The following is a 25,683-nucleotide window of genomic DNA, read 5'->3' as shown; positions in this document are numbered from 1 at the left end:
CTGCCAGCCAGCAGAATGAAAAGGACGAGTGGCCGTAGGAGCAGGCGTAGCTAAGCCATATTGAGCGGGATTAGGCGCTAACTGCTAAAATGTGATTACATTCTAGAGCCACAAAATGTCCGCCATAAATTAATCAGCGGATGGAAAAAAATCTTCTGGTTTTCATTTTCGTGCGACCCAAGGCATTGGCCGAAACTCAAGTGTTTTGCGAGCATATTTTTGGGGAAAACAGTAGGGAAAACTGGGAAGAGGCAAAAAAACCCAACCAGGTTGCGCGTAAAATTCATTCGCTTCCTTGGCGCCATTTTTTAAGCCACAAATGGCATTTAATTCACTTTCAACGCTTTAGGACTTGAGCCTGCCACCTGGCCGTTGTCCTTATTCATTTCGCCTCCCTCTTTCTCTATCTTCGGCTCGTCCTGTGCGTAATTCTTATTATTTACTTTATTAATTTAAGTGTTTTGGCCCCAGGGCTTGGCCCGAGTCCTTCACGTCCATCTCTCCAGAGCTCCTCCTCCACCTCCGCCTCCACCTCCTCCCCACTTCCTTCTTCCTGCGTTTTCCTGCCGTTCGTTCGTCCTTGTGCTCTTCCTTGTTATGAGGGCCGTAAATAATTTTTTCGGTACCGAGCTGCTCATCATTTTATTCTATTAAAGCCAAATATTTACACAGGCAGAACTTCCACCTCCACAGGCAAATGACCAACAGGAAAAATAGCTAAAGGTAAAAGGCAAGTTGGGCAGGGGTGCACTGGGAGAAATATTTAAAAAAAGGCAGACATTTTTTATAGAAATGCATGCAACGGAGGAGAGAAGCCTAGTTGTAGGATAGTAAATGAGTTTTCTAGTTTTAGGAGTTATATTGCCAACTAAAATATAACTATATTTTTTGTTCACACTTTTCCTTCAGTGTTGTGAATATTCAGTGCGTTGTTTCCGTTTTAGCTGGGTGCGTTTCAGGGCAGCTCGACAATGGCCACACACAGGACCCTTGTGTGCAGGACACTCCCTGGGGTTTATTAGAAGTAATGACATGCAGCTTGTTAGCCGCAATGGACTGGATGGTTGGGTGGGCGCTTGATGCGAATGTTGGACATAGTTATTAACAGGAATATTGCTGCTCCAGGCCGCCGCCAAACGCTCCACTTCCCTCCACCTCCAACGGCTGCAGGTGAAAATGGCTTTGGGGGAAAAGTCGCCCGAGCCTCAAGTAAATTGAACATAACTGCCACTAAACTAAACCAAGAATTCCAAAGCTCAAATACCAATTCTTCTGGTCAAGCTTTTCTCTTGCAAACTGCAAAAATTAATGTTCGGATACGAACGAAGTTTTCCTCTGGTTTATGTTATATAGATTCAAAATTTCTACAATTCTAGATTACCGTGTAATTCTAGATGTCGTGTACTTGATTAACCAATAATAAGCACCTGGAAAATTTTTCAAGGGAATATGATTCAAGGATATTAATATAAGATTCGTCCGTTAAATTATTCATTAAAATTTTGGATATTCCCTCGGCGAACATATTTATTTTAATTGCCATGAAAAGTTCTATTTACATTGGCACACCCCCTGAGAATAAACACCCCTCTCGCTCCACAGCTATCTGTCTCGCATTTCATTTAATTATTTGGCTCTTTGTTGTTACCACCGCCGCTTCTCCGCTTCTCCGCTTTTCCGGGGGCGCAATAAACCAAATGGCAGTGCAAAAGGTGAGTGAAGAAATTGCTGCGGGTCCTTGGCAAATATATGCCATGTAGCCCTCTTTTTGTTGGTGCAAGCCCACATTAAACGCTTCCCTCACACAAGACGAGTGCAAACAAAAGAAAAAGCATTTTGTTTGTCAAATGTTTGTCATTTGTAAATGTCAAACGGCGGTCGAGCATATTTTGCATACACACATATATGCGAATGCTCCGCGTTCCCACTGAATTTCCCCTTACTATCTGTCTGCAGACCATCCCCGGATGCAAAGTCAGTTTGAAAATGTTCTTTCAAGTTTGCTGGCCCGCATTTCTTCTTGGCCAGCACAAAGCCGAGCGTTTTGCGCTTTCAAGTTGGGGTATATCATGGACCAAAAAGGTGGGGGGTATGTTCCAGCAGCTTGCAACTTCTACATCCGAATTATGAGACATATTTTTCGTGGGTTTGTTTCTCGTTCCACATGGAAATCTGACATTTAAATATTTACTTGCGTCAACTTGTGACATTTTACTCATTATACCAGAGGTCTTGTAATGGGTTTGGGGCTGGGTATTTTTGGGGCTTCTTACCGTTTCCGTTGGCGTCTTACCACTGAAATTCCAAGACGTCTGGAGGAAAACTTTTGTCATGGTCCCGCTCCACTCGGGCTTTTTCATATTCATAAGCTTTGGCATAATTTTGACAGTTTCCCTCGTGGTGGAATGTTTAGATTTATTTCCTCACTTTAGCTAGCTGTAAGATGTTCAAGTTGATTGGAGTTTCCGCTCAAGGGCGCGACGGAAAATGGGGAAAAGTGGTTGGTTGACTGTTGTTGTGGGCTCATTCATTTATCAATGCTTCCGGTGGATCATTGTTCTTGCTCGTCTGCAGATTCGCGTTGACTGAATGCTGTCTGTCCTTCTGCTTTCTCAGTCCTTTCTCTCACCCGCCCCACTTTCTCCAGACCCGCCTATCAGCCACTTCCTGCCCCCCTCCCCGCATCCTGGCTGTTGTCATTGGCCTTGGGGGCAGGTATAAATGCTTTTGTAAATGTATTTTTAAATGTAATAAGATTATTACGCAATTAGTATAACTTTTTGAATGCCTTCGGGGGGTGGGGGGAGAGGAAGGCAAAAGTTGAGAGGAAAAGTGGGAAAACCTTAGTGGGTGGGTTTCCATTTGCCTGCGGGTAGGCTTTTAACTGCCTGGATTTAATTGCTAATTTATTTTCTCGCTGCTTCTGTAATTATGTGTTTGGAAATGAGGTTTCCTACAGAGGAGATTCGATAACTAGAAAGTTGCTCGTTTCATATATACTTTATTCATTGAATTATTCGTTCTAGCCAATGACGACTTTAAGTGAAGAACTCAATAGCAATTTTATAACATTTTGTGCCATGTTCGGCAAATTGGTTCGAGTAACACAAACTCTTAATTAATCAAAAATATACAAAGGCGTAGAGCAAACCAAAATAGCAAATTTACCTCGTTATGCGAAAGCAACATGAAACATTTAGGGTCAAAAATATTATTTTGCATAATAGCTGAGCTCGAGAGGAAGGAAGTCGATGAGTGAGCAGCCTTTTCATTAATGCCCAGGCACGAACTTGACTTCCTTTTTCCCCACTTTTCCATATATTTTCCAGTTATTTTCCCCCAGTTGGGCAACACTCCCACTATATTTTCATCTTTTGTTACCATTTTTGCCTACGTGCCTCTCACAAAAAGTGCTTAAGGGCTCAACAAACACACAAAAAGTCAAGACATTTACACTGCACTTCAGCAAAAAAAAAGAAAAAAAAAAAGGGAGAAATCCTCTAAGGTTCTACATACTGCTCACTCTTTCTATCCTCGTATTGGCCTCTCTTTCTATGTGCGGCTGGCAGGGCAAATGAACCTTAAAACAAATCATTATTAAAGGCGCCACATTCATGCTGCACCATGCACCCTGGCTGCTTCATATTTCTAATTATGTAAAAAACTTTAGCATGTTGCCAACGCCGAGAAAAACCCCATTCGGTCTTTTGCATATTCCGCCCCCAAACCTCTGGAAAATTATAGTTAAACATAACGATTCCATGAGCCGGAAAGTGAAATGCATAGCATGCAAGGGGCAGGAAAATCATAAGGTTTTTGGGGCTTGCTTCTGCGGCTCTGTTGATTTACCAACGGCAATTTTGTGCATTTTCCAGTGCGTCTGTATTTGTTCGCCTGCGTGCGTGTGTGTGTGTACGTGTGTGTGTGTGGAATACACTCCCTGTGTGTTTGTGTTTGCCTAACTTGTTGCAGCAGTCGAGGCGCCATTTGCCAAGAAGTAAAACAAAAGCAGCAAGTACCAACTTCAGCAATATGTGAATAATTTGGAGCACTGTACTACACATCGCATACCTGTCTAACTTCAGCCGCTCACACCCAATTTTCCTATCCACTGCTGGATTTCCTTCGGTCCTTCGCTCAAGCCTCTCGGCGAGCTTTTCAAATTGTTTTTGATTGAAATTTAAACAAAAATGTGTTGCCTGCACTTGTCAACAACAACAAAAAGGCAGAGCAAAGCAGCAACAACAAAATAGCAACTGCTAAACGCCTTTAAGCATTAGAAGCTGAAAAGAAAATAAACCCGTGTGCGGAATAATTTTACACTCTAAAATAAAGGACTCAGATATTGGAGCTCAGGGAAATAAGAAATCTTAAAGGCTATCTAGCCTATTTCTCAACAAAATGCTCAAATGTTAGAGGTTTGCAGATGGTTTGATAAAGATAACCATATCCCAATATTGTAGAGTATTTCCGTGTAATTCTGCTGCTTGGTTTCAGTTGCTGCGGGTTATAAAAGTACGAGCGACGCACCTTTGTTGTGTCATGTTTACATTGCATGTTGCTATGTGCGTGTGTGTGTTTACGTCTGTGTGTGCTTATTGTAATGTGTGTGCATGTCGAGGAAAAGCTTATAAAGTGGCAGGCCAAAGTTTCCACACCGCCCCCAAAAGGTAGCAGGGAAAATAGGGAAAATAAGGAAAAGCGAGCAATGCCTCGCATCCCATTCTTAGTACCCCTTCACCCTTATGGCCGCTGAACATGAAAGCGAAATTCCTTTTATTAGACTTCATTGTTGTTGCTCTGCTGGCGTTGCTGTTAAGCATCTTCAGCTTTCAATGAAATTGTTTATCAAGTTGAAGTTTACGAAATTATGTAAAATATGTTTTTGCGGTTCGTCGTTTCTTCGCAGTCGAAAAATTCTTCAGCAAAACAAATGGAACACGAACGAAAAATGTGTAATTTTCTACTTGAGTTATTAAACATTTATGCGTATCTCCCCGTCTCTTTCCATCCGCTGACGCCCCATCTCTTTCGGCCCGAAGGACAATGCACTGGTTGGGGCCTAATCCCTAGCAACTATTACAAAATGTACACCAAATCTGTGCACTAGAATCCCTTGGCTACCCGGCAGCTTCCATCCGGCAGAAGCGCATTACGGAATCAGCTGGGGATGTGGACCAGTACCAGTGTACCCCTTCTGGTATATCTACCCCACCGCCGCCGCCACTGGTAAAGCGCTTATAGCTGCAAAGCTCATCAGCAGCGTCGGTGGCAGGACATCAGTATCCGTATCATTCTGGCTCCATTTCATCCTGCGGCTTATTCGCCGGCCCCTTGGTCCGGCTACTATTATGATTAGATCGGATTTGGGACCTATGACCAACTGGGTGCATAACAGTGGAAAATTACGAATACATACATATTTCACTAAATAGCTGATTTTATAATTATAATAATATTTAAAACCTACTAGCTTAACATTAAGCTATTAGTTCAGAGTGGCAAACCTTTAACGCGCACTCACTTAGTTTGATTATACAAGTAGTCCCTCTTTAAAGATCCTCCATATATCACGCTCGTTTCGCTGCCCCAGCCAAACACTTAATTCAATTGAGATTTCCCAAACACATTCGCACCATTCCATTCAATTTGCTGGCCATTGTTCCAGGGGAAATGTTAAATACTTTCGCTGCCAAATGAACAAGTTGGGCCATTGAAATCAAATGAGTCATGCGAGTTTCCAACCGCACAAAGTGTGGGGATGTGCGGGGAAAAGGCCGCAGCCAACGATTTTCCATGGGTTGGGCAGTTGAAACAATAAATAAATGTGAAATCGACCCTGACAGAGGCGGCGGGAGTTGGAGCGAAATGGAGCTACTGAACTTCTGGTTTCTGGTCAACTGAGCAGACCAACTTCCCCTTCCCCCCGTCCCTTTCACTGCGCGTAGCCCCGTCTCTATCTGTTTCTGTTTTTCAATCCGGCCACTTGCAGACTATTCATAACACAGGCCATCGCTGAAGGTCGCCGGGAGACCATCGCATCACCATGCCCATCATCATCATCATCATCAGCAGCAGCAGCAGCAACAGCAGCAGCACGGTCTGTGGTGGACTCCCTATTCCCGTCTCTTTCATTGCCATTCTATCTGTCCCTTTCTAGCTGGCATAGTCCTTTTGTGCCGGACGTTGGCAGCAGTTTTGCATTGTTTTTGGTCATTCGTTTGGCGTCATTCGCATTTGCCATTCTTACCCACCTCCGCTTACTCCAACCAAAAATCCATGCTCTGTCTCTATAGCTCTGCCTACACCCGTCTCTTTCTATCGTTTTGTTTGTTCAGCCATTGAGTTGATGATTTCCGTATGCATAGCCCATTTTATGCACAACTTCCGGAAATTTTCATTGCGGTTCTGCAAACGGATGTTCACAAAGGAAGCAAGATGCGAGATAAAGTGAAATATTTAGTTTCTCTAAACACGGTTTTAAGAGTCGAATTGTTTATTGCAATAGTTTAAGCCAGCCACCGGATACTACGAATTGAAGGCTTATTTCCTTTGAAAATAATTCATAAAATAATTTCAATTCTAATGGTTACGGGCCTCTAAAATGACAGCAAACTATGCTACGTGTAACTGTTGAAGAAATGTATTTTCGAGGCTAAAAAATGTTTAAATAATTCATTTATTTGTATTTCTGTGGAAGCTATTCAGCGTAACCGATTCAATTTACTGCTGATATTTTAAATATTCATCAAATATGCAACGGACAGCGGGCAGATGCAGAAACCGAAAATGAATTTATTTTCCTGCAGAGCGCAGGACCAACGAGTATCCTGGCCAGCAAAAACTAAAAATTAATAATGTGCCAAAAAGTATGCTACAGTTTCTGACATGCCCCACCGCTCTGCCCCGCCGGATATGGAGATTATGTAACCGCATTTCCGGCTGCCGCTTGCCCAAAATGGCGACTTGCAGCACAACGAGAAATGGCAGCAGGAAGCGAAACAGCAGCAGCAGCAGCAGCAGCAGCAACTGCAACAGCACACCACACCTGGTGCTGACGCTTGTGCTCAGTCAAGCGCTTAACTGTGTGTGTGCTGCCAACTGTTCCACCACCCACCACCCACTATCCCCTACACCACCCGAAAAGCCCCTGGAAAAGCGTCCGCCCCCCTTTCGGCACCCATGTGCGTACGCATTTGCAATTGCTTTGCGGTCGAATCGGTTTACACAAAATGCGCTTTTGTGGTTTTTGGCAGCAGTTCCAACCGGGGCGAAAGTCCGAGCAGGCTGAAAACCCTCCAGTTTCTGATAAAGGTAGTTTGTTTTACGCCTGTAAAAAAAGGGGAAGCTCAGGTTCACCCAATGGCTACTAAACTCGATCTTATTGCTTTAAATGTGTCAGATTGATATTCCAATTTTTATTTAAGTTTCCATAGCCTGGCTGAAAAGCATTACATTTTTTCATATAAACATTTCAAGCTAAATTAACTTCAAATGCTATAAACCTATGAAAAGCGGCTATAAACTTTTTAGCTACATTAAATCAAACATTTCCGTTTCATTCAACAGAACCGAAGATTGTTAATCTGTTAGGCTGATACAAATGGAAATGAATCATAAAACCTAATATAAAATTGACAAAAGTATTGCATGTCATGTTACATTCTATCAAAAATCCATTTGCTTACGAGCCTTTTGATAAATCTCAAATTGATTACCTGTCATGGGCAACTCTTTTGGCCAAGAAGATACTTTCCGTTAGGACTTTACCCCTGCCATTTGGCCATTTGCCTAGCTTTGTGTTTTATATGTTTTTGGGGGTTGGGGGTTGGGCTTTGGAGCGGCATTCACCTTTTCTTTATTCTCCAGCTGGCTGGTGAAGATTCTGTCTTTGGACGTAGACTTTATCCAACTGTGCTTCGCATTGTCCTGCGAGCTATTGTTGCTGTTACTTGCTCATATTATTATCATCAAGCTGTCATGTTAAATGACATTTGCCATATTTCATAAACATACACCATACAATATGAATAATATTGTATTGTGTAAAAAACTGCTGTCCTGCTCCTTGCGGGGGAGTATATCCTGCTTCCTTTGACCAAAGAAAATGAGCCATGTGAACTGTTGCGGCTGTTGTGTAGCCTGTAGCCCGTAGCCCGTAGCCCGTAGCCTGGGCTCACAACAATAAAAGCGGCTTGGTCTACTCCTTTTTTCCATCCCTCTCTAGCTCTATTTTGTTGGTGAAAACCATTGTATCTGAAGCCGGGTGTATCCTGTTGTCCTGTCTGCGCTTGTGGCATGTGATAGTCCTGCTTGTATCTCGCCATCTCTGACTGCTTTTGATATTTATTTTCCATTTACATGCATTTCATCATTTGTCGTTTTGTCGTTTGTCGCTTGCCTGCTTAAAAGTTTAATTGTCCTGCGATTTAGTCTAGGACTCTTGTCCTTATCTTGAGTTTGTGAGCCACCCCGCAAAGCCTCTCCTCTTCCATTCAGCTGTCAGGTTCAGAGAACTATTTAAATTCCTCAGGCCCTGCACACCAACCAGGACGAACATATATATATATCTGAAGGAAAACTCCCTGTTTTGTCATGGCAAAAAGCAATTAACTATGCTCATGTCTCCCACTCTGGGAATCTATTATTCGCCCCAGTCCCAAACCCATCGATTTCGATGAAACTATATTGAAATTTTTAAGCCGGATATTACTGAAATGCCCCCAAACCGATTGATGCTCGACCATAAAATAATTGCTGCATACTTTGCGGCCCCAGAAGCCCTGAGACCGGAAAAAAACATCAAAAGTTCCGCCCATCCCACGCCCATCCCACGCCCATCCGCCGCCAAGCCTCCAGTAAACGCTTTCACTTTGCATACTTTTGGTTGCACGTAAAAGGCACACAAAACCGCCAAGAGAAGGACGACGACGCCAAAGTTTTCGGTGGCCCTAGAGCTGAAGATGACGATGACTATGAAGATGAAGATGAAGATGAAGAGAATACCGCCACCACAGCCGCCTCATGCCAAATTAGTTTAAGAAATTGCCCGAAGGTGGCTCCCTGCCATCTGTCTATGCCCTTTTCCCTCTCCCGCTTTTCCATTTCCCATGTTTTATGCACAAAGAGGAAAAGCGCGAGCATAAAATGAAATAAATTTCAAGCAGGCATTTTCACAGGGCAGGGGCTAAATTTCTTTACGAAAAATTGACAGCTCCCTGTTCCCTCAATTGTTAAGATGTGCGGCTCAAAAGAGTCTGAGAAGGCGAATACATCTACAAGATGTTTCTATGTGACTTGTGGATTAGCCTTTCATGAAGAATTATTCTGAGCAGCAAAGTTTGCCGGAGTTTTAAGCCTAAAAGAGAGATACTTTACGTAAATAAAGGGTATTCAAGTATCCTGCAATGTTTGGTTACACACACACAAAGTAATATAGCACTTTGAACATTATGTTTTATGCAGCGGAATCATCAACGGCATTAAAATATTTGAAATATATATTGTTTTATATTTTTTTGTCAACGTAACAGCTTCTTACAATCATATTGCTTAAACTTCTTATCCCTTGGGTTGTGGGTTTTTCCAAGGAGACCGCTGCTCCTACTTTTTTCTTGGCTTAGCTGCCAAAGCAACAGCCGCCAAATGTAATTATCAAAAGTTTCCACTATTTTCCAACCTGGGGTGAGCGTGAGCGGTGGAAAAGCGAAGGAAAATCGCAAGGTAAGATAGGTGGTAGGTGGCTTATGGAGAAATGTCAGCCTCAGGCTTGCGGCTTGTTATTCTGTTTGTGTCTGGCAGACGCGAAAAAAGTAAAATAAATAAAAATAAAAAGCAGAAAATTAAATTCGTTTCAACTGCAGACGATGCTCAGTATTTTTGCCCTCTTCCACATTTCAGGATGCTACTGCTCCTGCTGTTTGCCATGGCAATTTGTTTGCCTTGCTTCTTCGTTTTGCAGATTTTCCGTGCCACATGAAGTGGGTCGTAGTATTCTTGTTTGCCTATTTATTACAATTTAATGTCAATTCTTTTGTTGGCGAATTGGACAGAGAAGCTTATTAATCTGTCATGCAAAATTACTGCGTCATGGAATTTCTTGATTGCGTTGCTGCTGTAATGCGTCAAAAACGCTGCAAGCCGACACATTCAAATAAATAAATTGTGACTGGCAGTAAAATAAATAAATAAAAAGATGTATCCCTTAGGAACTGCGGTTTTAATCAAAATTCTCTTCACAACATTAGTGCACAATATTAAAACTTCAATAAAATAGTTCAATGTGTACAATTTTCTTGATCTTAATGTTAACAAACGAGTGACAGAATAACAGAATTATTGCCAACGAACGGAGAACTGTAACAAAATCCTAAATTCTAGTACATATACAACAGGAAGAAACACACTCTGCGAAGAAAACCATAACGAAGAAAACTAAAATGCAAAACAAATGGCAGAGGGAAATAAAATAAAAAAGAATGAATGCTTAAACGAAGTTCGAAAAAAGCAAATGAAATTGAAATGAATATTTTGTGATATTTTACCAATGCAGCAGGCTGGCTGTCCTTGTGTTGCATTGTTAAATATTCATGTCAGGGAATATGGTATTTTATTTATAAACACACACTCACCACACACATAACCAAGGATATATACAGGATCTGGCATATATATGCCACATTCGATCCTGTGGGCCAAATACACGCCAGCATATGTGAATCAAGTAGAGTTTTCACCATTTTCCGCATCCTCAACTCCCAACACAATTTTTTCATCCATTGTTGTGCATATTTAAGCCAAAATCTTTCCATTCCTTTCACAACTTCCTTTGCGAGTCCTTTCTTTAGCTGTTTTCAAGGCTCGTTGGCTCGCCTGGGTATGATTTTTAAATATTTTACAACCATTTTTTTTTTTTTTAAAGCGATGAAAATGAAAACGGTGCGTAGCACACCTTTTCAGTTATACTGCTTTTAAGCGTGGCATTTTGCGGGTTGGGGAGCGACTTAAGTGTTTGGACAGGTTGGCGCCAAAGTTAAATGATGCATGGCAAAGGCTTCTTGGGGAGACATTTATGAAATGTAATTCAGCTGCTGAAGGACTCACTTCTTACACGGGCATGAGTTCAATGAAAGTGTTAAGCAGCCTTGTGCGTATGTGCAACTTTAAAGGTTCAGCTCAGTGTTCACTTTACATTACTATGTAAATTGTCCATTTTCTCGCTGTGCATTTAGCCTCAGCAAATTCGAGGGGACAACAAACTCAAAATTCACTTAACGATTGGCAATTTGCGTATGCCATGCATCGACACTTGGCCTCTCAGCATCAGTATCATTTTTCGCCATAGTAACCAGCGGAGGGAGATGGATATTGGGGGTGTTGCTGTGAGGTAAGGAGGTCCTTGGAGGGGGGAAGGGAGGAAGGGGCGAAATCCTGTTAGCAACCGCTGTGAACACAACTCGAGGCAGCTTCCTGACTGGTTCGTTCGGTTTTGGCTTGGTTGTTGTGTTATCGCTTATGTTGTCTCTTACGGTCTGTTGCATTTTGTACAAATTTGCGCCGCAGGTCCACAAATTTGTGCACCGAAGCGTTTTCGTCCTTGCTCTCCGAGCACCGAGCACCGTTCACCGAGAAAGAAAAAACTTTTCTAATAATTTTCTGCCATGATTTTCTTCTTTTTTTTTTCTAATTTCCAAGTGTTGCTAGGCTTTGCCCAAATGTTATTTGTGTTTGATTCGGGTTCAAGTTGTTCGGTTGGCCAAGAATAAATGCCCTTAATTTCGCTCGTCGGGGGAAAGTTTGTGACCAGTTTTGGGATAAGCCATATGCTCAAAGGGAAATCAAGGAAAATCCTCAATAAAAATTACCAATATTTACTTTACAAAATGACAGACCAGACCCACCGCACGCTCCGCCACCGCCTGTCCTGGCGAATCCAAATCCCTTGTCAACTTTGCTACTTAATAAAATATGAGTGCCAAAGTGGAGGAGGACAGGACAAACACGAAAATATCCAAGGACGTGCCACTAATGGCGGGCCCGAGCTCAAGTGCTCGGCGAACGAACGCTAAGGGCTCCCTTAGCCAGCCAGCAAAAAAGAAAAGGGATAAAGAAATAAATAGAAAATGCAAATAGAAGGCAATACATTTGCCAGACTCCTCGGAGAGATTCGAACGGGTTGGGGAGGGGGCCACTGCTGTTTGCCATGTCCTTTCGATGAGGTTGCCTTGTAAAAATGACATTTCCATCGTGTCCTCTGCCAGCCATCCTCTCAGTGCCCAACTCTCAAGGACATCATGCGTCGCACATAAACTGTTGATTTTTATCGAGGTTCGTGACACAGTCATGACCAAAGCTTCCTGCCACACACGTTTGCACTGCACGTAAAATATATTTCTATAACTTTAAACTCAGTCAGCGGGCTTCATCACAACCTTACCAGGTGGAACCTATAAGTTACGTCTTCTCGATTGATTCCCCTATTGGGAACTAAATAACTCTTCGTAACTTAATGGAACATTGCGAGTTTAAAAGCATATTTCTTTCAGTATATTTGTTTGCTGTTCAGGTCGCAGGTGCGACTCGGCCCTCCTGCCGCTTTTCCCATTGGGGGACCTCCCGCCATCAGGGTTTCCTTTGACACATGTCCAACTCTGACCACTTGCAGACCCACAAGGTCGCCGAGCAGAACTACTTTTGTGTGGCCTGGCATTAGTGTCGAAATTATGGCTCTTATATGGCCTCCCCCGGCTCGCAGTTAGTTGCCAATAGTTTTATGTTCTCCTTGCTGACCCGTTCCTCGGAAAAGCCGTTTTCCACGCTTGGTGTGCGTGTGCAAGTTACGACTAAACACAATTTGAACGCCTGTTCTTCCCCTCCAGCGCCACCAGAGCCACCATCTCTTAATGGTGACTTTGTTGCTGGGTTATTATATGCTTTGGCTAATGTTTATGTATGTCATCCCAGGAGGCGAGAACCCAGAGTAACTCTCTAGCAGCCAGTTGCAGCTGGGGGCACAAATGGGGGCCTTATGTCAGAGTGCCCCTTTCCCGTGGGTGAAATATAATTCACTTTGTTTAGGAATTAAAATGGTCACTGAGCTCCGTTAAAAGCAAATTTATAGTTTCAGTATAGTTTAATTCATTTCAGTTGGAAATAGGATTGTCCTTTTCCTTTTTACTCCCAACTAAATCATACAATAGAAATTAATACATTGTTTCCTTTTCTCTTTACAGGTAAGTGACGACGTGTTTTCGCTCGCTTTTAACCACAATCAAGTAAGAGTTTTTCGTTTATTATCATTTATTTTACGGGTGGTGGGTCTGCAATTGCCATGCATCACAACTCACACCTCAATGTCAGTGGCAGTGGCATTGGCCGTGGTGGTGGTGGTGGTGGTGGGCCTGTTTGTCTAAGTCCGTTTGGCTTCATAAATCAATCAGATCGGAGCGAGCCAGAGTGTCCAGGAATATCGACTGGGCTGGGCAGGCACACGGCGATTGACGGCACGAGATTTGCAGCATTTCCGGCGCATGACGCAAAGCAGTTAATTTGTCAAATGTCTGCACTTTATCACCCATATCTGTCCCGCTGTCTCCGGCGCAATCCCAATCCCACTGGTGGCCACTGGTGGCCACTGGCAGCCAGGAGGGGCCTCCGTGAAAACGCATTACGCACTCAGACATTTTCGGGCGGACGCCTGGCACACACTCTCCTCGTATCCACGTATCGCATCTCAGTGAAATGTTGAGCCAAAGTGCAATCAGTGCAGTGGCGCATTTCCCACCGGAGCTCCGGACGGACAGACGATGAAAATATCGAGACCCCTTCTTCATCCAAAACCCCCGTAAACCGAACCCTAACCCAAGCCCAAAGCCAGACCCAAACCCAAACCCGAACCCATAAACCCACTAGCAGACCGGCTGTGCTATGTGGCAATCCTCTGCATTGTCGGTTGTGAAAATTCCGGGGGGAAAATTGTTAGAAAAACTCAGTGCTCCCCTCTCTCTCTCTTTCTCTCTCTCTTTGTCTCCCCCTCACTCACACTCTCGCGCTGGCAAAGCAATTTAAAGTTGCATCCATAACATCACAAACAGCAAAGACAACAACATTTTCGGCCAGGACATTGGCCTGGGGAAATTTCACTGGCTAATGTTATCCCCACTCTCCATCTCCAGCTCCCAAAAGCCAGCTCCCAAATGTCCTTTCGCAGTCAACAGGCCGTCAGCGTCAGACTTGGAGTTGTGGACCAAAATCGGCATGGTTGCTGCAGTTGAAGAAAAACAAACACCCTTCAACCATGTGCAAAAATTAATATAATTATTACCTATTTTTTTAGTACTTTCTCCCTAAAATAAGCAGTAGAAGTTCCTGTTGTGTGATTTGGAAAAAGTTTTCGAAACCTATACAAATTAGAAGGCATTTTTTCTGCCAGTGTGGAATGTACCACAGTCCGAGATGCGTTGACCGAATTCGTAATTAGAAAAGTGCTTGCTTGATAACTCACTTTTCGCTTTCCCTATTGGCCGATGGGGGATGAGCACGATGTGTCCCCACAGGACTTTTACCCTATCCCCCTTCGTCATCCTGGCATCCTGTGTGACCATTTAATAGCTTTGGAAATTAGTCATTGGGCAAGTGCAAGCCGGGGTGAAAAATACGCAACAGCCAGCAATGAAATTAACACAAAAATTCTATTAGCCTGCTCGCACTAATTGGCCTGCTGTTGCGGATTGGTCACATCTTCACATCCTGCTTCACTTAGCTAAACTCCAGCCCAGTTGCATTTCCACTTTGGCTGTGTGGCCAAAAAAAAACGCAAGCTGAATGTAACTAAAAAATGTCATCAAAATGTCATTACGTGGGTGGCCGACAACAACATATGCCCCGATTTATTTACTTTTTGTTTTGTTTATTTTGGTTTTGTTTATGGCACCGACTTTCAAATTTAAGCACAAATTTCCATTTCTCATTGTTGGCACAGCCATAATAAAAGGGCATTGCCAACCCATCTCTCACCCCCGCCGAGTTATTATGCAAATGAAAGGCTAGCAAAACCTAACCCAAATAGAGTCTAAAAAATTAGCATTTTATGCAACAGCCTGCACATAATTTGGCAGCGGAAAATAGGGGGAAAATTGGAAATTTAACCCCTTTCTTTTAATGATTTTCATGGTTAGTAATTGAAGAGTATTAGATAGAATTGGAAAAAATGTCCTCATTAATACTTGCACCAATTCAAAACTTCGGCGCTTAACTTAAAGCCCAGTCGAACGTCAAAAATGAATGCCTAAACAATGGTTTTAAAGGGGCAGCTCGGATCGCGTCCTTTTGGTCCTTTGCCCCATGGTGCATGCATTTTTGGTCAGTGTGGTCGGCATTTTGTCAACCAAGAACAACACCGGGCAGCAGTAGAAGCGACAGTGATAGCCATGCAAAACATGGTTGGAGGTATGGAAGCTGGGAGGCTTGGAGGTTTGGAGCGTTAGTGGTGGGGGGAATGATAGGGCGGGGCCCGAGCAACAACAGCATCAACATCAGCGTCAGCAACAACAGCAATTGTGGCATCCTCTAATGACAACCACACGTCATCAGCGATGTTCCCTTTTGCCGGCTTTGGCCCAAACAATGTCATCGCTGTCATTGTTGTGAACGCCCCCATCCGACACGCCCACACGTAGAGGTCTACTGCATGCACGTATATAAATCTCATTGTGCACAGTTGCGGTCAGAATAATAATAACACCGGCCAAAACCAAGAAGAGATTTCCATGTACAACACTACGTATGCGTGACAAGTTTTAAAGTCTAGCCGCGATTTTGACCAAACGCAATGGATAATGCAAAAGATTTAGCGAGCTGCTCGACAATTATTAAACAAATAATAAAAGCAAGTGCATCCTTTGTTCTAATATGCTGAACCTAATTGTTCCTGCAGGACATGTATTAAAAATGCAAATTTCCTTGGCGATGGCAGCCGCCGAAGCCTCATCATCATCACCAGGAGGAGCCAAGGACTAGACGTAGTTGTTGACTCATTTGCATTATCGCATCTAATCATTGTCGTCATCAACAACAATGTTGCTCGTTAGTCTTGGCCAGCCGAATTTCGGGGGGTGGGGTGTGTGATATGGAAAAGTTCCAATTGCAACTCAGTTGCAGCATTAAACTTTAAATTACCATTTAGTTTTGTTTACGTTTTAGTTTTTCGATCTGGCGAGCAATCACAAAAAGTATAAACTATTTGGGAATGTAAATTGTTGCAGTGGCAAACGATGCGAATTGCAATTAAAATGCATTTGCAATTTGCTGCAATTGCAGCATTTGGCAGTTTCGAATTTAGAGTGCAATTCCCGGTGCAGTTGCAGTTGCAGTTGCAGTTGCACTTGCAATTTGTGTAATTTGTCACTGCATTTAATTTGCTACTCTATTGCATTGCACCAGAGTGCAAAAGTGAGGGGTGAAATAGAAGGCTGGACCCTTTTATTTTCGTTCTCCCACAGCCATTAATTCTAGCATACTTTTTTGGCTTGGAGGCGAAAAAACACGGCTTTGGCGTATATTGTTTAAATGTACAAATTGCCAATTCTAAATTAAAGCCAATGAATTGTTTAATGAACAGTGCTGCTCCCTAAAAACTGAGTGCTACAAATGTTGAGAATAGATTGTACTCGGAAACCTATTTATTTGTATTTAAATTTCTGCGCACATTTAATAATCATTGGAATGAGTTGTAATTATTTCGCCCCATTTAATTTCTGTATTTGCCTTTTTCCGGCGGGACTAAGATTGTCTGTTCCCTGGAAAGATACTCACTATACAATGATAACTCTAATTGCATTTGACAGATACACACTGGCAGATATGAGTTTTTCCATCGCATCAATGTGTGTCGTACGTTTTTCTTATTGCTTCTCCTAATTTGCATGCAGAAGCGATGGGGAAATATTTATGCACAATTAAATCAAGTAAAAGGAGGGAATAAATTTAGCATACTCGTACACTCTGCCCATTTGGCTAGGCAATGGAAAAAATGCAAATGACATTAAAGCCGACTGCGAGTGTGTGTGTGTGAGTGTGTGTCTGTGTGTGTGTGGATAATGGGTAACGCAGTAGTTGACCCACATTCGCCATCTCGTTCTGCAACTTTATCCCTCTCGCTTTTCCGCAGTCTGTGTGCCAGTTTTTTAATTTTTCTTGACTTTTTCGCTGCTCTTGATTTGCGGCGAATTTTTCTGCGCTCGATTTCACGTGCTTCTCCCTTTGTTTCTTCCCTTTCTTTTACTTTATTTTGGGGCTTAATGTGCATCAAGCATGTGTTTGCCATTGTGTGTGTGTGTGTGTGTGTATGGTGTGTTCGCTAATTAAGTGGCATTATGTGCTTCTTTGCTGCCGTTTTCATTTCCGGTCTCCTATTCTGGTCACAGGTTTTCCGCTTCAAAAACAACTCATTCAACCGAGATTTTGCTGTTTAAATTATTTGCACTTTAAGTTAATTGGATTTCACTTCGCTAGTGAATTTCTTACAGTATTTTTCCAACTAGTTAAATCATCAGACGGAATAAATACTTATAGAGAAAACTAATTGGTGGCCAAAATAATATTTACATGAAATGGAATGAAGTCATGCTGCATAGCAACTTGGACCCAATTTTAGCTAAATATTCATCCAAAATAAGATAAATATGACATTTTGGCATTGTTTGCCATTTATTCAGCATTTATTAGGTATAATTTATAGCCCACCCACACATATTGATTACTACTCTGGCAAAGCATTTGGATCCTTTTGGCAACTTGCTTGAAACTCTCACAATTTTCCAATATATTCAAACTTCCAGCTAACCCGCAGACCAGCTGAAAAGTTTACAAAGTTCATTAACAATAAAGCACATTTTTGCCGCATCGAACAGCGACTAATGCAATCAATTTCAGTGCAACTAATTAAATATTTAATATGCATTTTGCCAAACACGCGGAAAAAGTGCTCGCTAATGTGAATGTAATTTGATTGTATTCACAAACACGACCGCAACTACAATCTGTTGTAATTTAAGTGCGGCCATTCGAGGGACGTTTTATTGGTTTTAGGGCTTGTGTTAATAAACCCGATAAAAGGATCTTTCCTGTTTTTTTTGTGTTTATTTCGATTGTCATTTAAATGTTGGGGAAATATGTCAGCGATAAGCGAGACAATTTACATTTACTGCCAAAATATAAATTCCGTTTTTAAAGCTTTAAATTTCCATTTTTATACCCGTTACTCGTAGAGTAAAAGGGTGTAAAATGTCCAAAGGCTGAGGTTCTAAACTACATAACTCAACTTATCTTGATCGGATTTTGAAGTGGCATACCTCTAAATGTTTCTGGCGCAATTCTCTAAAAATCTGCATTCAAATTTAGAAATATATTTTTTTTTTATTTTTTTTTTAATTTTTTTGATGTTATGATGTAGAAATTCGAACAAAGTAAAAAATGTCCAAAGGCTGAGGTTCAAAACTCCATAACTCAACTTATCTTAATCGGATTTTGAAATGGCATACCTCTAAATGTTACTGGCGCAATTCTCTAAAAATCTGCATTCAAATTTAGAAATCTATTTTTTTTTCAATTTTTTTGTAATTTTTTTGATGTTATGATGTCGAAATTCGAACAAAGTAAAAAATGTCCAAAGGCTGAGGTTCAAAACTCCATAACTCAACTTATCTTAATCGGATTTTGAAATGGCATACCTCTAAATGTTACTGGCGCAATTCTCTAAAAATCTGCATTCAAATTTAGAAATCTATTTTTTTTCAATTTTTTTGTAATTTTTCTGATGTAGGATGTAGAAATTTGAACAAATTAAAAAATGTCCAAAGGCTGAAGTTCTAAACTACATAACTCAACTTATCTTGATCGGATTTTGAAGTGGCATACCTCTAAATGTTTCTGGCGCAATTCTCTAAAAATCTGCATTCAAATTTAGAAATTTATTTTTTTTTAAATTTTTTTGATGTTATGATGTAGAAATTCGAACAAAGTAAAAAATGTCCAAAGGCTGAGGTTCAAAACTCCATAACTCAACTTATCTTAATCGGATTTTGAAATGGCATACCTCTAAATGTTACTGGCGCAATTCTCTAAAAATCTGCATTCAAATTTAGAAATCTATTTTTTTTCAATTTTTTTGTAATTTTTTTGATGTTATGATGTCGAAATTCGAACAAAGTAAAAAATGTCCAAAGGCTGAGGTTCAAAACTCCATAACTCAACTTATCTTAATCGGATTTTGAAATGGCATACCTCTAAATGTTACTGGCGCAATTCTCTAAAAATCTGCATTCAAATTTAGAAATATATTTTTTTTTTATTTTTTTTTTAATTTTTTTGATGTTATGATGTAGAAATTCGAACAAAGTAAAAAATGTCCAAAGGCTGAGGTTCAAAACTCCATAACTCAACTTATCTTAATCGGATTTTGAAATGGCATACCTCTAAATGTTACTGGCGCAATTCTCTAAAAATCTGCATTCAAATTTAGAAATCTATTTTTTTTCAATTTTTTTGTAATTTTTCTGATGTAGGATGTAGAAATTTGAACAAATTAAAAAATGTCCAAAGGCTGAAGTTCTAAACTACATAACTCAACTTATCTTGATCGGATTTTGAAGTGGCATACCTCTAAATGTTACTGGCGCAATTCTCTAAAAATCTGCATTCAAATTTAGAAATCTATTTTTTTTCAATTTTTTTGTAATTTTTCTGATGTAGGATGTAGAAATTTGAACAAATTAAAAAATGTCCAAAGGCTGAAGTTCTAAACTACATAACTCAACTTATCTTGATCGGATTTTGAAGTGGCATACCTCTAAATGTTTCTGGCGCAATTCTCTAAAAATCTGCATTCAAATTTAGAAATTTATTTTTTTTTAATTTTATTTTAATTTTTTTGATGTTATGATGTAGAAATTCGAACAAAGTAAAAAATGTCCAAAGGCTGAAGTTCTAAACTACATAACTCAACTTATCTTGATCGGATTTTGAAGTGGCATACCTCTAAATGTTTCTGGCGCAATTCTCTAAAAATCTGCATTCAAATTTAAAAATCTATTTTTTTTAATTTTTTTTTGATGTGATGATCTTGTAGAAATTCGAACAAAGTAAAAAATGTCCAAAGGCTGAGGTTCTAAACTCCATAACTCAACTTATCTTAATCGGATTTTGAAGTGGCATACCTCTAAATGTTTGTGGCGCAATTTATTTTTATTAATTTAATTTTTTTTTGTTTTTTTTTTTATTTTATTACTTTTTTCCAATTGCTACTGATATTCCACTTCCACTAACTGAGTAACTATAGCATTCTCTCTTGATTTCCTATTATATTTCTTTGTCGGTTTTTACGCACAATTTTCTCGGCTACAAAGCGTGAAACACGGCAAATTAAAGCATAACGTACAGAAATAATAAGTTAACTTTTTCTTTTTCTTAATTTTCCTTGTTTACTTCTTCAGTTTTTTTTTCAACACGAACTATCAGCGAACCGAAACGTTGAGAAAATTGTTTGCTCAAGTGATTAGTTTTACTTTCACTTGAAAGCAGGAAATTAGTTTTATGCCACTTATTTTAATGGTGACGTATAAGTTAAGGATTTAATTGATAATGCATTAACAATTTCTGTGAAGCAATTGGATGTACTTATATGGAATTCCCTGCATATATTATGACAGGCATGGCAGTCAAAACCTTCTCCTGACCAAAGTTTAATGGCCAGCAAAATATATATTTTGGTCAGCAACAATTTGTGGAAATGTTGCAGCACTCAACGCCATATCTCTTTGTGCATATGCTGATAATAGTGTTAATTATGCGCCTGTCAATATGCCAAACGATTTTAGCCTGAAATATGCTGGTTTCGACCGTTTCCGCTCTGTGCTGTTCTGGCTTTCGGTGGGGATTCGGGGGATTCAGTGTAAGCCCAACTAAATCTGAGTGAGCCGAGAACCACCGGGCAAACTAATTGAAGTTTGTATTTAGCACAGTGACAAAACATTTGCACAAATCCGAAAACAATTCCGCCTTTCCCCCCGCAAGAGCCATTCCACCACACGTTATCGCAGCTGTTCTGCCTCCGGGCCAGGTTGGTCTAGCCTGGTCTGGTCTGGTCTGGCATGGATTGGTCTGGCATGGAATGGCAAAGAAGAGCCCAACCAGACGGGCGGGCTTTCAGATTCAGAAATAGCAACACAATTTTCAATTTTAATTAAAGTTCAAACTTTGCCAATTATCTGGGGAGCAGGGCGATGGCGGGGGAAGGTCCCGTGATCCCAAATTAAGCGCATCATAATTTGCATACGATTATTGCGGGGTTAGAGAGGGCGTTGTACGATGCCATGATTGATAAATCAATTTGTCCCAGCTCAAGTTTTATTTGTAATCGAATGATTTGCACTGGAATTAGTTGGAAATTTGTGCGCATTAGTTGGTAATCGGGTGCTGTAAGTGAATGTGAATAATTGCTATTCATTTAGACGGTCTTATGTTATTACACGTATTATTTTAAATCATTGATGCTCATGTTTAATGTTTTAATTTTCCATTTATCCCGTGTATCCCATTTTAATACGATTTTTTCATTGCTCTCTCTTTTCAGGTAAGTTTCGGCCATCCAAAATCCACTGAAACTATACAGCAAAGTGTTGTAAGTACCCAGAGTTGCGTTGAACACATAAAAAAAACACTTCTCGTTTCGCTTGGTAAATGAAAAATTTAACAAGCTTTGCAGCTTGTGTGTGGGTTGGGGACAAATCAAAAAATGAAATGACTAAAGCCGAAAAATGCCGCAGATCCATAAAAGGCCCGTTACAATCTGTTAGGTCCAGGGTTGCCCAACAGGCAGGGTTGCCACCACCACAAATCATGCAGCTGGCATTGTGAATCAACATGGAAATGCCATCGTTGGCCAATGCCTGGCATTTAATGCGAATGCGAAACTAAAAATAAATACAAAGAAATTGTAACTACTTCGGCCCGGCGAAACATGCAACATTCGAAACATTTTTCAAGTTCCCAACGAGGAGGAGAAATGACATTCACAGCCCAAATGGATTGTGCAAACTCCATGTTACATTGTGCACATTTCTATATGTACGAGTATATATAGATTTTTTACAAATTAAACAGCAGTCGCCACAGTCGGATTTTAGTTGTTCTCCTTGGTTTCAATTCTCGTTTTTTGTTGCACGGGTGCGTGTTGCGGTCTCATAAAAATTTCAGCTAAAAACTCTGAAAGCTCTCCGATTTCTGTTATGGCAGCCATTTTGGATTAGCCACCATGGAGAGGTCCGTTTTTTGTGTGTGTTGGTGTTACGGTGTGGGTGTGTGTGTGGCAATAAAAGGAAATCAAAGTTTATGACATTCACTGGGCATTTGCACATGTGTGTGTGGACCAGAAGTTGGAAGTGGATAAGGCGGCAAAGTCCTTTAGCTTTATCGATGTCTGTCTGAGTATGGGAAACTGTAATCGCTTGGGGGATAAATGTTGTTTAAGATCTTTAAACCGGGATTGCAGGTAGTATCGTTATGGCAAAGGATTCATAGTTACTGGCCAATTCGCTAAATTATTCAAATATCGATGGCAGCTGATGGCGGTTTGTTTTTAAATCAGTTTCCTTATTTAGAATATAAACGTTCTTAAAGGGCACCATTGTTCCTATGCAATTGTCTCCCTCATTAGGTGAGCAATCAAATCAAACAAATTGTTGACAAAATTCCAGCGAAGTAAATAAATAAAAACGCGCGAGGTCATTAAATCAAGCTCACGCACACCTAACCCAAACGCACCACCCACAAAGGAAAAATCCACCCAATGGGGCAGCAACCACCAAATCAACGCAAATTACAATAACTAAATGCTTCTTTTGCTTGCCCCATAAAAAAGAATCGGGGAAAAAATACCCATATTATGTATGTATAAACGGGAGTCGGTCTTGACGCTAAATAAATAAACTGTTAAAATATGCAACACACTGCGAGAAAAAGTAAGGAGGTGTGAAGGAAATTTCCATAAATCACATTTCAGCGAGGCAACTTTTCGCGTGACAAAAATCAACTAATGTGGTTAATAAAAATAAAGCAGGAAAAAAAAGGGAATGAGCGGGGGCGGGGCGGGGCCCAGAGAATGAGGGGCGTGACAAAAGTTTATTGCAAAGTTAAACTGAACTTAAGGAACAAACGATGGAAAAGCCTGAGCTTGGAGGCAAGAAAATTTCCGTCGGGGGGTGGGAAAATAGCACCCACTACCCCATGAGCATGTAAATCACTTTCAGCGAAAACTTTTCCCACCAAACGGTGCTCGAAATTTATGCAAATGTTGTTGATGTTGCTACTGTTATTGCTCTTGTTGTTGTTGTTGTTGTTATTCTCTCACCCGCAGTAGCGCCACCTGGCGGTGGCAATTGTCGTTGACATTTTCACCTGCTTTTCCTTGGGTGTGATAAAAAAAAAGAGAAAAAAAACCGAGCCAAACTTTTCTGCCCCAAAAATAGAACATAAACGAAAAGAGAAGTAACAGAAATTCTGAAATTGCTTTTAAATACATCCCAACACTTGGAAAAGTGTTGTTTTGAAAACCAGTGGGGTGCTGAGAAAGGGTGCAAATGAGAATTTAGCAGGCCATTTCCCTTCTCTTCCCTTTGACTGAAACTTTTCTGTTGGTTTTATGAGCAGTAGTTTCATGTTGATTTATGTTTGATACGTATCTGACATTAATAGTGCGGTGGAGGGTATACTTCGTAGGTAGCTCGACTGGCAACCTGTCTAGTTAGTAAACCTCCGAAGAAATGCCTGCCCGATCCGATAACATGACAGAAAATCAATGAATATTGAAATGCGTTCATTTTTGGTTTTTATGAGTGGCCCGAAACGCAACGGTGAACCAAATCAGGGGAGTGGGGGTGTTGAGGTTGCCTGCGATTAGGAAATAAAATGGGGGCAGAAAATAACCAATAATTCATTAGGTTTCTGTCACACATATGAGCAAACACCTGCACACTCGAGCAATTTGAGGGTATGGAAAAGTTGGAGCATTCAGTTAGTTATTAAAGTCATCGATTGGCTACCATGATGCACTGAAGTTGGTGAATGCAAGTTGAGCTAAGGCAATTTACTTGTTCAGCTCTCTATTTATATATTTAAATATATATATTTGTAGTAAACTTAAAGCCTTAAGATACCAACTTTAAATCTGTATCTACGAGCGTTTTGTGCCTCAGTCGCCCACAGTAGCTTGTGTTTAGTTTTATTTTTTCTGAAAAAGTGCGCACATGGAGAGGAAACGAAGGAAGGGAAGGGAAAGGAAAGGACCTCAGCCATTGTCCCACCACATATGGCAGCTTAATTTCATTTAGCTGTGACCTCCCTTGCCCTGCGTCTTTCCTCATTTCCTTCGGGCCATTCTCATGAATTTTTCTCATGGTCTTCGTACGCTTTTCTAAATGCGAAATTCCCCGCCTATAGACGACAACACGCCCACAAAATGGCATTCAGGCGGAGGTGATGGGGCAGCGGGCAGCGGGCAGTGGGCGGGGGAAATGCAACTGCCAGCTCACTCATTATGTCCTAGACAGGGCTGGAATCCTAAAGACCGTCAGGGCACACATTAAAATTGTATGGTGTGGCAGGGTGCGCACGCCAGCTGCACCGAAAAAATAAAAAGAAAGTTCGAAACTAAAGTTGATAGATATAATGCACATCACACAGCTATGAAAGTATTAAAGTTATAAAGAAACTAATACTGTTTAAGCGAAATGTAGAAAGATTTGGGTTACTAAATACAGTTTGAGAGGCTCTCAGATGCACAGAAACCCATGCAGGTGGCACCTATTACTATGTCTTGTAAAACCTGCCATTTTGTGTTGCTCTGTAGTTGCGAATGCCAGCAAAACGTTGCCTACTTTTGTGGCCGTCGTCTAGTTCAAACACACTGGAAAACCAGGGGGGGCAGAAGCGGCGGTCAAGACAGGAAGTGCTGCTCCCTCCTTCGTCCTGATCACGATGTGTGCTTTGTGTGTGTGCGAGTTTGTCTTTTGTTTGCTTTTCGCCGTTGAAAATCAGGCTATCGATTTTTTTCCCCCACACAAGGAGCCCCACAATCGAGGAAATGAAGGCGGCATAGGCAGCGAGGGGGCGTGGCCGTGTTACTTGCGCTTTTTCCGCATGCTTTCTGTTTACATTTTCACGGAGGACACACGCTCCCGCCGCTGAGGGAAGCAGAAGCTTAATGCGGAACTTTAAGCAGTTCTGCGACGGCCACTGGGAAAATGGCCACTGAAATGGAAATTCAATTTGAAAATGCAGCAGACACGGGGGGGCGTTGGTCGGTCAATCAAAGAGTTTGACAGTTTGTACACCTGGTGTGGGTTATTTAATTTGCAAATAGAAACTAATTTACCGGCAATTAGCAGCAGGCAGCAACACCGAAGGCAAAAGCAAACAAGGACGAGCAGACAGGTCCTGTGTATCCCACTCCCGGTACTCGAAAGCACTCGCCATCCAAATACCGATTGCTGGTTTGCTTAGCAATTAATGATTTTCAGTTAATTTGAGTGGCAAGTCGGGCATGAAATTGAATTTAAGACGCCGAGCACGTAGCAATCATAACCAAAAAATAGCACCAAAGGAGTGCAAGTGCCAGCATGAAGGCCTTCC

At 41.2% G+C, this 25,683-nt stretch overlaps 1 protein-coding gene across 7 annotated transcripts in view; it reads left to right on the top strand.

Moving 5' to 3' along the window:
• The window catches only part of LOC6552418 (maternal protein pumilio), a 171,350-nt gene that overhangs the window by 127,238 nt on the left and 18,429 nt on the right, over nucleotides 1-25,683 (top strand). For 2 of the 7 annotated variants that reach the window (XM_015154527.2, XM_026983813.1), the window contains one exon: nucleotides 13,233-13,274. The exons of the other annotated variants lie outside the window; for them this stretch is intronic. In XM_015154527.2, the coding sequence (XP_015010013.1) occupies nucleotides 13,233-13,274 (42 nt within the window). The remainder of the gene's footprint in view (nucleotides 1-13,232; nucleotides 13,275-25,683) is intronic. 7 annotated transcript variants of the gene reach the window in all.

The sequence above is a fragment of the Drosophila erecta genome, unplaced genomic scaffold (genome assembly GCF_003286155.1).
Source record: "Drosophila erecta strain 14021-0224.00,06,07 unplaced genomic scaffold, DereRS2 tig00000000-arrow-pilon, whole genome shotgun sequence".
Classification (NCBI taxonomy): Eukaryota; Metazoa; Arthropoda; class Insecta; order Diptera; family Drosophilidae; genus Drosophila; species Drosophila erecta.
Note: the sequence above shows the minus strand (reverse complement) of the source record. Positions and strands in the feature narration are given on the sequence as shown.